The sequence below is a fragment of the Chiloscyllium plagiosum genome, chromosome 32 (genome assembly GCF_004010195.1).
Source record: "Chiloscyllium plagiosum isolate BGI_BamShark_2017 chromosome 32, ASM401019v2, whole genome shotgun sequence".
NCBI classification, from domain to species: domain Eukaryota; kingdom Metazoa; phylum Chordata; class Chondrichthyes; order Orectolobiformes; family Hemiscylliidae; genus Chiloscyllium; species Chiloscyllium plagiosum.
The window spans coordinates 26,750,578-26,764,984 of NC_057741.1; the positions used below are offsets into that span (position 1 = coordinate 26,750,578).

At 42.0% G+C, this 14,407-nt stretch overlaps 1 protein-coding gene across 2 annotated transcripts in view; it reads right to left on the bottom strand.

Annotated features, from left to right (window-relative positions):
- Positions 1-14,407, bottom strand: part of gpat3 (glycerol-3-phosphate acyltransferase 3) — a 59,205-nt gene that overhangs the window by 27,849 nt on the left and 16,949 nt on the right. For both annotated transcript variants that reach the window (XM_043674288.1, XM_043674287.1), the window contains exons 4-6: positions 11,261-11,564; positions 9,227-9,301; positions 7,384-7,473 (exon numbers count right to left, since the gene is read on the bottom strand). In XM_043674288.1, coding sequence (XP_043530223.1) covers positions 7,384-7,473; positions 9,227-9,301; positions 11,261-11,564 — 469 coding nt within the window. The remainder of the gene's footprint in view (positions 1-7,383; positions 7,474-9,226; positions 9,302-11,260; positions 11,565-14,407) is intronic.

A 14,407-nucleotide genomic window follows, 5' to 3' on the forward strand; every position in this document is an offset into this window, starting at 1 on the left:
GGTTGGAGATCCTGCATAGAGAAGAAGTCTTGTTCGAACCTGTGCATAAAGATGTTGGCATATTGGGGTGCAAATTTGGTCCCCGTGGCTGTTCCATGTGTCTGGATGAAGAACTGGTTGTCAAAGGTGAAGACGTTGTGATCAAGGATAAAGCGGATGAGTTGTAGGATGGTGTTTGGAGATTGGCAGTTGTTGGTATTGAGGCTGATGCCACGATGCCATCATTGTGGGGGATGCTGGTGTAGAGTGCAGAAACGTCCATTGTGACGAGGAATATTCCCAGTTCGACTGGTCCATGGGTGCTGAGTTTCTATAAGAAATCCGTAGTGTCGCGACAGAAGCTGGAGATCCCCTGTACAATAGGTTTCAAGATGCCTTCCACATAGCTGGAGAGATTCTCACACAGGGTCCCATTGCCCGACACGATGGGACGTTCCGGTGTGTTGGCTTTGTGTACCTTTGGAAGGCAGTAGACGTCGCCTACACGAGAAGTACGTGGGATGAGGGCGCGTAGGGAACTCTGAAGGACTGGATCCAAAGTTCTGATCAGTGTGTTTAATTCACGGGTGTGTTCTTTGGTTGGATCAGCTGGTAGTTGCCTGGTTGTTCCTGGTTGTTCAGTTGTCAGTACACTTCCTTGCCGTAATCTGTTCTATTATGAATGACAATGGCTCCTCCTTTATCTGCTGGTTTGATGACAATGTTGTGATTGGTGTTGAGAGCCTGGATGGCATTGCGCTGTGAACGGATGATGTTTTGCTTTACCTTGTGGGTACGGCTGATGAATCTGGCATTTATATATTTCCTGACGGTTTGAGCATACATGTCAAGCCCAGGACAGCGGCCCTCCGGTGGGGTCCAAGTTGACACCTTCTTTGATCGCTCCTCTAAAGATCCCTGTGATGACTGTTCCAGTTCATCAGTGGGCTCATTGGGATCACTGCCAGCACCTTGAAAGAATTCCCAGAGTCTCATTCGTCTGATGAACTCCTCCATGCTGCCAGAACCAAGGGTCCATTTTGGTGGTGGGGCAGAAGTTGAGACCTCCTACTCAGGACTTCAATCTCTTCCGGTCGAAGGGTGTGGTCCGATAAGTTGATAATAGACTTCCCCGCAGTGATAATGTTGTCTACTGTGGTTCCAGGGTGGGCTTTGCTATTACTGCTGAGAATGCCAATCCTCCAAGGTGGACTTCAGGACAGGCAGCAGAGAAAAGTGGCGAGTAGGGGCTGAGAGCTAAGTTCGGTACCCATAGGGAGGGCCTCAACCGGGACCTTGGGTTCATGTCACATTACAGGTGACCTCCATTGCACTATACACACACACAGATACTCCTACACACACACACACATACACAGGCACTCCTATACACACACACACACCTGCACTCACTACACACACACACATACACTTTCTCACACTCACAACCCCCAACCCAGACAGATACACACACAGACAAAGACCCACATGCACACATATATTTTGTGGGGTGAATTTGTACTTGCAGGATTACATTGTACTTTGCTCAAAAACTGCATGAATTCATGTAGAACTCTGAGCTCAAAAACTGCATGAATTTATGTAGAACTCACTTTTAACTCACTTTTTAGATTAGAATCAATCTAAACATCATGGCATAGACAGAGAACACAGGGGGCCAACACCTTCAACACATTGTCTAGCTATCACCATTGTTAACAGCTAACCCGAGAATGCAACATTTTAAAAAAAAAGGTTTTGTGATTTACACATGAAAGAAGTGAAACTATCACTGTATTCTAACAGATGAAAGGCTTAACAGACAATCAATTTTTCAATGTATAATTTCAGTTACATCACACAGTAAATGTTTGCTATAAATTCTGTGTGTTAGGATTGAGCCCTCCACTAGCACCTGATGAAGGAGCGTCGCTCCGAAAGCTAGTGTGCTTCCAATTAAACCTGTTGGACTATAACCTGGTGTTGTGTGATTTTTAACTTTGTACACCCCAGTCCAACACTGGCATCTCCAAATACAAAAGTGAAAATCGTGATACCCTGAACTAATTAATGTTTCCTCACACACATACAAATTTCTCTTTTCAGCTCCAAAGGAACAGCAATTCCTCCCTTTGAACCCTTGTACAAACTGAAACAAGTCCAGTATTCCATAAACTGGTGCCCTTTCTTCTCTTTCCAAACTTGATTCCCTGATATGTCTTGCAGATAATCTGGCCAATCAGGCACGGACTTCCTGCCACATATTTTTGCTCCACCTTACAAGTGCTCTACAAGTTACCCAGAAATGCAATGTTGTGGTGTGGAGCAAAACGACAGATCAAGCTTGCAAGCAGAATGCTAAATTCAGTTCAAACTCATTCCAGTCTGTAGAATAACAGGAAATCTGAACCAAAGGACATTTGAACCATTTTGGGCACAGTTGTCAGGACACAATGAGGTGCAAACATAACTCTGGAGTGTCTTGGCAAAACAAGGATGTTTGATCAACCCAGTCTAAAATTATCCTGTTATATATTTGCAGACTCACAGGTATTATATACTGGCATGGACCCAATGGGCCAGCATCTGCAGTCCTTGTTTTTTACCTCGATGCTATAGACCATTATGACTCTATTTCACAGGTATGTTTCACCCACAATTATGTAAAGAAAGACCAGGAGGTCACCATGCTAAAAAGTTAAAGCTACACTAAAGATAAGCCCCAGGGGTCATGACTCTGTTTATTGATTGGCAGTGAAGTTAAGTGTCACATTGTGTTCTTTTGAAAGTGATTTTTCTCAATGTTTGAACCCTGAGATTGTCTGGAGCCTGGTAGTGATGGGGGACTGGAAAAGAAGCAAAAGATTTAAGAACAAATTTCAAATTTAGAAAATGGTAGGGAAGGTAGATCACTCAAGATGAAAAGAAGTATTTAAAAATGTGAACAAGTCAAAAAGGGGACGGAATTGAAATGAAAAAATAAGTTAAACATAAAGCAAAATCATCATTGTCCTAGAAAACTGTTCTCTCGTGAAAGAGAAATGACCGGTGGTGGTTTAACTTAAGGAGGCTCACCGCAACTCAAGCAAAGGGAAAGGTTGAGGAGTACAGGCCTTCATGATAACCTCAGGCAGCTTGGATGAACCCATGCTGCTGATGTTATACTACATCGCAAACCAGCCATCCAGCCAACTGAGCTAACCGAATTCCAAAAAAAACCCAAGGGAATAAGAGCTCAAAAATGGACTGGAAAGTGGCCACATAAATGCAAATCTATCTTTTTAATATTCGCAATTACTTCACTGGTCTTGCATGAGCTGAAAATCATTGTTGCTTATTTCTTTGAACTTGCAGAGCTAAACTATCTCCCTCACTGAAATTTACCAGATCACCTTCCATACATGTCGACAATGAGTTTTGAACGAGTTAAGCTATAAAACCTAATATAATCCAAAATAGGCAACTATAATGGGAAAAAAAGGCACATAAGATAAAATACCTGCACTGTGCTGAGAGATATACTTGGAATAAATTATATTCTGTAATTAGAAAGTAATGTGTGTTTCATTAATTCGAACAGCGTAGAGAAAAAAAAAATTTCACCCTACCTCATCCCAGCATGAAGCCAGCCTTTCTCTACCTCAATACTTCTCTCAAGTCTATAGGTATACACAACTGAGTGAGGGCACATTCACTCTGTCTGCCTGAACCCTTCTACAGTTCTGCTGAAACCCTCATTCAAGCCTTTTTTGCGTCTAGCCCCAACCACACCAATGCTTTCCATTTTGCATCCTTCATGCTTATCCAAACCCTGCTAACCATATCCTCATATGCACCAAGTCCCATTCACCCACCACTCCTGTAAGTAAAACTTAAAATTTTAAACTTCTCAACTTTCTTGTCAAATCCTTCCTTAGTCACACCTCATTCCATCCCCATGGCTTTCCATACACTTCTCCAAATTTGGTCTCTTGCCCCACATTTAATCTTTAATCCAAAACTGGTACAAATGCCTTTGATTACCTCAGCACCAAGCTCTGAAATTCCCTCCCTTGATTTCCATCTCCATATCTCTCACTCTCCTTTAAGACCTTCCTTCACACCTCTCTTTTTGACCAAAGTTTTGGTCACTGGCTCTAATATCTGCTTAGACGGTACAGCACTAATCTCCAGTGAAGAACTTTAAGACATTTTATTCTTGTGATCCCAACATTCATTTGAACTGTTTAAAACCCGGAGGAGAATCAAGGCCAGATAAGAATCAAAACGTCCACAATTGCTAACAGTACCATGTTGAATAAACTCACACTATATACTGAAATACAAGAGCTTTATTGTAGTAAAAACAATGACTGCAGATGCTGGAAACCAGATTCTGGATTAGTGGTACTGGAAAAGCACAGCAGTTCAGGAAGCATCCAAGGAGCAGGAAAATCGACGTTTCGGGCAAAAGCCCTTCATCAGGAATACAGGCAGAGTGCCTGAAGGTGGAGAGATAAATGAGAGGAGGGTGGGGGTGGGGAGAAAGTAGCATAGAGTACAAGAGATGAGTGGGGGTGGGGATGAAGGTGATAGGTCAGGGAGGAGGGTGGGGAAGGTAGCAAAGAGTACAATGGGTGGATGGGGGTGGGATGAAGGTGATAGGTCAGAGAGGAGGGTGGAGTGAATAGGTGGAAAAGAAGAAAGGCAGGTAGGACAGGTCATGGGGACAGTGCTGAAGCAAATGTGGCTGTGGTATTGAGTCTGTTTCAGGACATGCAATGAAACATTGCTAGTTAACCTGAAGCTCCATCAAATTAAATTGTAGAGTGTTCAAATTCAAAGGACAGAAGAGCAAAAAAAATTCTTCATTAAAAGTAAAGATTATATTTTCAATAGATTTGGCTGGAGACAGTGGTGTAGCGGTAATTTCACTGGGAAAGTAGTCCAAAGCCCCAGGTTAATGTTCTGGCGACATGGGTTTGAATCCCACCATGGCAGAGGGTGGAAGTTGAATTCAATTGGAATCATCAGAGTTTCGTGGAATTCCTACAAGTGTGGAAAGAGGCCATTCAGACCATCAAGTCCTAACCAACCCTCCAAAGGGCATGCCAATAGACCCACACCCCCACGACCCTGTCCCTCTAACCCTACATTTCCAAAGGTGAATTCACCCAGCCTGCACAACTTTGGACTGTGGGGGGAAACCGGACCACCTAGAGGAAACCCATGTAGACACTGGGAGAATGTGCAAACACCACACAGTCACCCAAGGGTGAGAAGCAGCAGTGCTCACTACTGAGCCACTGTGTCGCAATTTCAAAAAATTTGGAATAAAAGAAAATGCTAGTCTAATGGCAACCATGGAACCACTGCCATTTGTCATTAAACACACATGGCTCACTAATGTCTTTAAAGGAAATAAATCTGCCATCCTTACTTGGTCTGACCTACATGTGACTCCAGACCCATAATAAATGTTTGATTTTTCACTGCCTTCTGGGCAAATAGAAATGGGCAATAAATGCTGGCCTAGCCAGCCGCCAACATCTTTTCATGAAGAAGTTAACAAAAAACATCAGCATGTATTAATCGCGTTATTATATTCCCAAATTCAAATTGCAATGTTTGTAATTTTTTTTATGGAGATCAGAACTGTTCACTATATTGCAAGAATAATCTAAGAACTGCTCCATAGGAACAAGAATAGGCCATTCTGCCCCTCGAACCTGTTCCACCATTAAATGACATCACGGCTGATGTATGGCTTAACTCCATATACCTTTGCCATATATCCCTTAATACCTTTGCTTAACAAAAGTTTATCTGTCTTGGATTTAAACTTAACAACTGAGCTGGTTTAACATCTCTGATTTTCAATTTGGCCCCTCTAGAAATAAGCTTAAATGTATGTTTGCTTCTTTAAAGGTTTTATAAATCTGTGTCACTAGGTTTTATAATCTGTGTATTGATATCACTGGAGCCTTGTACTCTGCTCCTGTACCTACTAAGGAACTTAGTTTCTTAAGAGTATGTAGAGTCTTTGTACTTTCTATCATAGTGAACCTCACATGTACCTGTACATGCACATAACTGGTAACAGTATATTCACTTTCCAGATGCTCATTCTGGGAGTGCTGTCTCAGAGTGAACTTCAAATGATCACTGTCAGTTCATTACAACATCACCATCTCCAGTTATCCCACTTTGCAATTCAACACAATTTCATTCTTAAGTATATATAACTGTTGTTTATCAACTGAATCTAACACACATTTATGAATATCGTGCTCTAAGTCACACATCACTGCTCGTGGTCTGAACATTTCTATCCTTCAACATGGAACAATTCCTAATGGTTAAAGAGTAAAATTGGAAATCCCACTTCAGTGCTCACTGAATTTTCTGGTAAAACTGTCTGCACATTTTAGATCAACGTAACAATCAAGTACTCGCAGATCTGATATTTCATTACGTTGGATTAAAGGAAACTATCTCCTATAGTATGGCAGAAACCCAAATCATCCTCCCCTATGACAAAAAAGCAAAAAGACTTGCATTTATGTCACACTTTTCATAACCACTTGGGCTTTGCAATGTGCTTCAAAGCCAGTGAAGTGTTGCAATATTGGGAAAAATTGTTTTCCAATTTGTTATTCATTGGAATTTGCTGGGTGTGCAATGTGTTAATGACCAGAGAAGCTGTGTTTTTATAATGTTAATTGAGGGATAAATATCAGAATACCAGGAAAAATTCACCTACTCTTTTTCAAAGTACTATAGTGAAATTTTAGATCGATCTCAACAGATAAATGCTTTTATTTAGGTGTGTTTTAGAGCTCTGGTGTTATGCCCCTCAGGGACTCAAATGGCCAAAGTCATGTCACGTGAGTCCATTATGCTACTGGAGGGAAACCATTCTTATACATGTGAATGGCCGGTCCCAAAGGTTAAAGTAACTGCAAATGACAAAAAAAGTCAAAGGACTGCAGATGCTCGAAGTCACAAACACAAATAGAAACCGCTGAAAAACTCAGCAAGTCTGACAGCATCTGTGGAGGGGAAGGAAAGTTAATGTTTCAGGTCCACTGTCCCTTCTTCAGATGTCAGCCTGCTAGACAGGCTAAGTTTTTCCAGCAATTTCTATTTGTGTTAAAAGAACATAGTGTGCTGATTCTTCGTAACACCCATCCCAAACAAATAGACGACTTACAACATAGCCCTAATGGGAGAGGAGGAGCCCAAGACTTTACTCTCTGGAAAGCAAAACAATCAAATAGAATTACTCCCCGTGGTCCTCATATTAATTAAATGGGACATCTCACCTTTACATTTTGTCGATTGGCTCTTTCAGGCTCTTTCCCTTGTTTTTCTAAATTACCCTATTTTAGAATTTACATGAAAGTTTGGTGATTTCAGACTTACTTGTGGTGGTAATGGATCGTTGCAGACAATCCTCTTGCACATATCCTATAGCACATCAAGTGTACAAGTTCACTAAGCCACATCTTCACACTGAGGAGAAATGTACAGTGATTTCAAGTGACCCACAATCACTCTCATATTGGTGAGGCTTGTCACCTTAGCAAAGCAGTTGCATTAGTTCAAAAAGAGTAATTACAACATCTTCACAGTTTAACAGGGGTAGGTGGTGACATGATGATAATGTCATCTATCTAATGATCCAGAACCTTAAGTCAATGTTTTGGAGACATGGGTTTCAATGGCAAACAGTAGAATTTGAATTCAACAAACACAAATATCTGGAATTAAAAACAAAGAGTAGTAATGATTTAACTACGGGTGAGGTCCCGAAAGACTGGAGGGTAGCAAATGTTCTGCCATTATTCAAGAAGGGCTGCAAAGGAAAGCCTGGGAACTATAAACCAGTAAGCTTAACATCTGTGATGGATAAGTTACTTGAGAAGATTCTGAGGGATAAGATACACATGCATTTGGAAAGACGGGGTTGATTAGAAGTAGTCAGCATTACTTTGAGAGTGGGAGATCATGCCTCACAAATTTGTTCGAATTCTTTAATGAAATGACCAGGAAGGTTAACGAGGGCAGGGCGGTAGACGTAATCTATATGGATTTCAACAAGGCATTTGATAAGGTTCCACATGGTAGGCTGCATGAAATCCAGGGCAAGCTGGCAAATCGGATACAGAATTGGCTTGATGGTAGGAAGCAGAGGGTAATAATGGAAGGATGCCTGTCGGACTGGAGGCCTGTGACTAGTGGAGTGCCTCAGGAGTTGGTGCTGGGCCTATTATCTTTTTGTTATCTGCATCAATGATTTGGATGAGAATGTACAAGGCATGATTAGTATTTTTGCTGATAACACTAAAATAGGCAGTATTGTGGACAGTGAGGAAGGTTATCAGAAATTGCAGCAAGACATTGATCAGCTAGGGAAGTGGGCCAAGAAATGGCAAATGGTGTTTAATATAGATAAGTGTGAGGTCTTGCATTTTGGAAAGTCAAATTATGGTAGGAGCTTCATGATGAATGGTAAGGCTTTAAGGAGTGTGGTAGAACACAGGGGCATGGTTCTCTGATTGTGGAGTCACAGGTAGACAGGGCAGTGAAGGCAGCTTTTGGCAGATTGGCTTTCATCAGTTAGGTTCTAGATTAGAGTGGTGCTGGAAAAGCACAGCAGTTCAGGCAGCATCCGAGGAGCAGAATTGCTCTATTCTTGATGAAGAGCTTTTGTCCGAAACATCGATTTTCCTGCTCCTCAGATGCTGCCTGAACTGCTGTGCTTTTCTAACACCATTCTAATCTAGAATCTGGTTTCCAGCATCTGCAGTCCTTGTTTTTACCTACCTTCATCAGTCAGGGCATTGAGTATAGAAGTTGGGAAGTTATATTGCAGTTGTACAGGATGTTGGTGAGGCCACTCAGAGTATCATGTTCAGTTTTGGTCACCTTGTTATAGGAAGGATGTTATTAAACTGGAAAGAGTGCAGATGAAATTTGTAAGGATGTTGCCTAGACTCAATGATCTGAGTTATAGGGAGTGGTTGGACAAGCTCGGACGTTTTTTTTCCAAGCATAGGAGACTGAGGGGGGAGCCTTATAGAGGTGTATAAGGTCATGGGAGGTATGGATAGGGTGAATGCATTCTGTCATTTTTCCCAGGGTTGGAGAATCAACGACTGGAGGGCATCAGTTTAAGGTGAGAGGGGAAAGAATAAAGGGGAACATGAGGGGCAACATTTTTTACAGAGAGGGTGGTACGCATCTGGAATGAGCTGCTCCTTACCTGCTGTTTGGCAGTTGTCCTACAAAGGTGGTCCCAATCACCAGCCAGCTAATGCCAATCAGACCCAAAGTAATCCTGCAGGAGAGAACAGGTTACGAGGTCTTGTTAAAATGTGTTACACAATGGAAACCACCTGTAATGTATAGGACTGAATTCACTCACTATACAATGGAGTAAAAAGTCACAACAAAATTATCGAAGAACAGTTGAATACTCCATGCAAATGATCAGCAGATAAATATGTTCTTCAGAGGTCTGAATTTCAACACTAGATGTTTGACTACATCTAGATGTAGTTTCAGGGCAGTATGTTTGGTGAGTGACGTGAATTCGCAGAACCAGAATATACTGCCTGTTCTGAAACAGTAAAACTCATAACCTGTGTTAAGCATTGCTGATACGAAATGCACAAATGATTATTTTCACTGAGTGCTGTTACACTGTAGGCTGTGAGAAGCCCACTTTGTTGCAATGCTACTTTAGATTGTACAGTTTAAGTGATGGTGGTGACAGCCCTGTATCTCTTGTAGTGCTGGTTTATGCCATGGTAACCAACTCCATATTGGGCATTATCTGGTGAAGCTCGGGAGCCCCAGTCTGGCCTGGCATTCTCTGCCACATTTGCTGCAGAGGAAGAATGTGGACTTGGAAGATGAAGGACTCACTGGCCTCTTTTTCTCTCTCTCTGGGCCCTCTTCTCATCAGCTTTTCATTTGCCCACACTTCTTCCAATGCCTTTCCAAATAGTCAGCCTCTAGAAGTCACAGCCAACAATGAGTGAGGAGTCAGTGTTAATGTCTGTACTTACAGATGTCCTTGTAGTCAAGATATTGATGGCCAAGAGATCATGACCTAGTAGACAGTTCACCAAATAGAAGGACTATGTACATATGACCACCATTCAAATGACTGAATGTGACTGCACCAGAACAGATATTGTTGGCTTAGTAACAAGTGCATGCTGATAAAATTAGCACAGAAAGTGTCTAGGAGCTGGTAGCTTTGGCCTGACAAGAGTTACCAAAGATAAGTTGAAGACAACCAAGATAGAAGCAGGTTAATCTTTCCTCCTGCCTTGTCCGGATTCCCCAACGTAGGGTAGTGCAGAGGACGAAGGTTTGATAGATTCTCAGTTTGATATTCTCAATCATCTCTTACTTGGCATAAAAGCGGCAGCATTAAACACAGATAAAGTGTTTAACCATCAGGCTATTGATTTTTTTTTAAAAGAACTTACTGTTTCATTGAGTTTTGTTTTCAAGGAGAAACAGGCCTTAAACAGGATAATTTAGGCAATACCAGTCTTTAAATAAACACAAGGATTTAAAGGGGCTACTCATCTGTCAACACTTAGTAAGGTAGAGCTCATGTCAGGAATTGCTGACTCAGACCTGGCAATCCCAATGTGGTCCCACAATTTGGGAAGCCCTGATTGAAAGGGAAGCTAAAATAAGTACCTGAGGGAGAAATATATAGTTCATGGGGGATGGGGTGGAAGATGTGTAACAGGATGCAGTTTGTGCAAAACAGAAACATCAGCATAGATCAGGTGAGCTGAAAATTCTGCATCCCATTCTTCCTACATAGGAGTCGGCTGTGATCATCAAATTCTTTCCACTGATGGGAAAAGAGGAGACATTTTAAACAAAAGGAAACTCATAAGCAAAAGATGCAAAGCCAAAAAATGGAAAATGAAATAGATATGGAAATTGAAATGGAAACACAACATGCAGTGGATATATGAGATTTTGTGTCTCATGTTGTCTTTTTGTCGACAGCCCAAGATCTGACAAATTTTACCATGTTGCAGCACGTATGAATCACAAACTCTTACATTTAAATCCTGTTCTCTCTGAAGGATTATGTAAAATACTTTCACACACAATTTTGGATCACACCCTTCATCCCCAACCACTCCCCCTCCCCCACCAACCATAAAAAGGCTTTATTTGTTGTTAATTTGAATGCTATATCCATATATAAAGTGCCATACTACAAAACCTGTGGAGTCCTGTTAAGATTTATTTTACTTACCGTAGGGGCAGGAGGACTCCATATCGAAACCCAACTCCCAAACCCCATAGTATAGTCAGACGAACACTTATATGCTGAAAGTTTCGGTTAGTCCTTGTTAACAGATTCCACAGGACCAACTCCTCAGAGCTGAATCGAGTGGTCACTTCATCCTCAACAATAGCTTCAAGTCCTTTTTTTGAGAAGTAGATCACATCAGACATGTCAAAGTCACCTTCATGAAGAGGCCTATTTCGATTCGAAAAGCGTCTCAATTCTGTCATCTCTTCTTCCAGTGACACTTTATCACGCTTCTCGATGATTTCTGTAACTCAACAATGAACTTGTTTTATTCTAATATGAAATGATAACCAGAGAGAGTGACAGCAAAGGTTAAATGTACTTACATACAAGTTGGTTGGGGAGGGAATAACACAGAACGAAACCTCTCAGAATTATAGAGATGCACAGCATGGAAATAGACACTTCAGTCCAACCAGTCCATCGATCAGATATCCAAAATTAATCTAGGCCCATTTGGCAACTTCAGCCCATATCTCTCTAAACGCTTCCTGTTCATGTACCCATCCAGATGCCTTTTAAATTATGTAATTGCATCAGCCTCCACTACTTCCTCTGGCAGCTCATGTACCACACTCCCAACGAAAAAGTTGCCCCTTAGGTCCCTTTTAAGTCTTTCACCTTAAACCTATGCCCTCTGGCTTTGGACTCTGTTACGACTATGTAAATGAGCTGCCAGACATTTCAAAAGATATACCTTCAAAGCAGGGGCAAATGTTCCACAATGCAGAACAGAATAAAAACACTTCAATTCATTCATGAGATGGGAACGTCACTGTCTGGGCCAGCATTTATTGCCCAGCCTTAGTTGCTCTTGAGAAGGTAGAGGGGCTCCTATAGCTCTTGGAGGCATAATATTTATATGGATAGTCCAATTCAGTTTCCACTCATGGTCATCCCCCAGAATGTTGATTTATGGATATCAGTGAGGGTTATATTATTGAATGCCAAGGGGCAATGATTAGATTCTCTCTTGTTGGAGATGGCCATTTCTGGGCATTTGAGTGGCATGAGTGTTACTTGCCACTTGTCAGCCCAAGCCTGAACATGGTCCAGATCTTACTGCATTTGGACATGGACTGTTTCAGTAGGAGGAGCCATGAATGATGCTTAACTATGTTAAGCATCAGGAACATCCCACTTCTGACCTTATGATGGAAGGAAGGTCATTGATGAAATAGCTAAAGACAATTGTGCCTTGGATATTACCCTGAGGAACTAGCTTCCACTGGATGCCCTCCAACATCCATATTTATTTACAAAGACCTGGCACTGTACTATTTCACACTCTACCTTGCTGAAGCATTCCAGGAAATCACTGGTACCAGCATAAAGTCCAGTTATGATCAAAGTCCCATCTGGGCTGTTGTGAATTTTCAGATAGAAGGCTTCTGACCAGTGATGTGCCAAAAGGATCAGTGCTGGGTCCACTGTTTTTCATCATTTATATTAATGATTTGGATGTGAACATAGGAGGTATAGTTAGTAAGTTAACAAATGACACCAAAATTGGAGGAGAAAGGCCAATGCGATGAGTGGCAGGTGGAGTTTATTATAAATAAATGCGAGGTGCTGCAGTTTGGAAACACAAATCAGAGCAGGACTTATACACTTAAAGGTAAGGTCCCGCAGAATGTTGTTTAACATTTGAATCCAAGATGGAGGACGGGAAAAATAACTGGCTGTAACAGCTGCTCCTTTTTTGAGGTATTTTGGTGCTGGAGGTGATTTCCTCGAATTCCAGGAGCAGCAATTACTGTTTTATATGCTGTTGCATTGTTTTGGAACTTTGGAAAAAAAAGTCAAAACAACAGCAATTTTAAAAGGGAGAAGAACAGACAAAGGAAGCACATGGTGAAGTCATTGCAGGAGAGAGAGAGAGAACCTGCACAGTTACTGTCTTTGCTGTTTGAATTCATGAATCGCTGGACGTCAGAGTACATCTGGGAAATAAAACAAACAGTGAAATTCACAACTGATCTTGGAGGAACTGTTGGGTGAAGTTCATAGCACAGAATCAGATAAGTTAATTGTTGTTTTAAGTGTGGCCTACAGAGAATTTGCAGTAGTGAGTAGAGTGGGTTCTTTCTTGATTATATATTTTTGGAGATATGTCTCTTGATCGAACTTAAAATATAAGCCATAACTATTAATTTAACCTGGGGCAGTGTTTGTAGAGGAATAAGATGGTGTTATTTTCTGGGTCTATAGATTGTGAAGGAGCAAAAGTGGCCTTTAGTACAGTGAAATGTACTTCTTGTCAGATGTGGGAATTTAAAGAGAGTTTAAAGGTTACTGCGGATTATATCTGCCATAAATGCTGTTGGCTGCGAATCTTATCAGGTCGAGTGGATCGGTTGGAGAGACAGTTACAAGCAATGAGGAATTTGCTACAGCAGTTATAAGGAGGGGGATAAATCTCAGATACTGTCACAGAGATGGGTTAACTCCATGAAAGGTAAGAGAGGTAGGCAGGTAGTGCAGGAGTCTTTTGTGGATATACCCATTTCAAACAGGTATGCTGTTTTGGAAATTGTAGGGGGTGATGGATTCTCAAGGGAACGTAGCACGAACAGAGCTGAAAATGTGTTGCTGGAAAAGCGCAGCAGGTCAGGCAGCATCCAAGGAACAGCAGAATCGACGTATCGGGCATAAGTCCTTCTTCAGGAATGAGGAAAGTGTGTCCAGCAGGCTAAGATAAAAGGTAGGGAGGAGGGACTTGGTTGGAGGGTTCCCAGGCAGAAGATGAGGCGCTCTTCCTCCAACCCCGTGGCTCAACACTTCCACTCCCCCTCCCACTCCACCAAGGACATTGCAGGTCCTTGGACTCCTCCATCGCCAGACCATAGCAACACGACGGTTGGAGGAAGAGTGCCTCACCTTCCGCCTAGGAACCCTCCAAACACAAGGGATGAACTCAGATTTCTCCAGTTTCCTCATTTCCCCTCCCCCCACCTTGTCTCAGTCAAATCCCTCGAACTCAGCACCGCCTTCCTAACCTGCAATCTTCTTCCTGACCTCTCCGCCCCCACCCCACTCCGGCCTATCACCCTCACCTTGACCTCCCTCCACCTATCGCATTTCCAA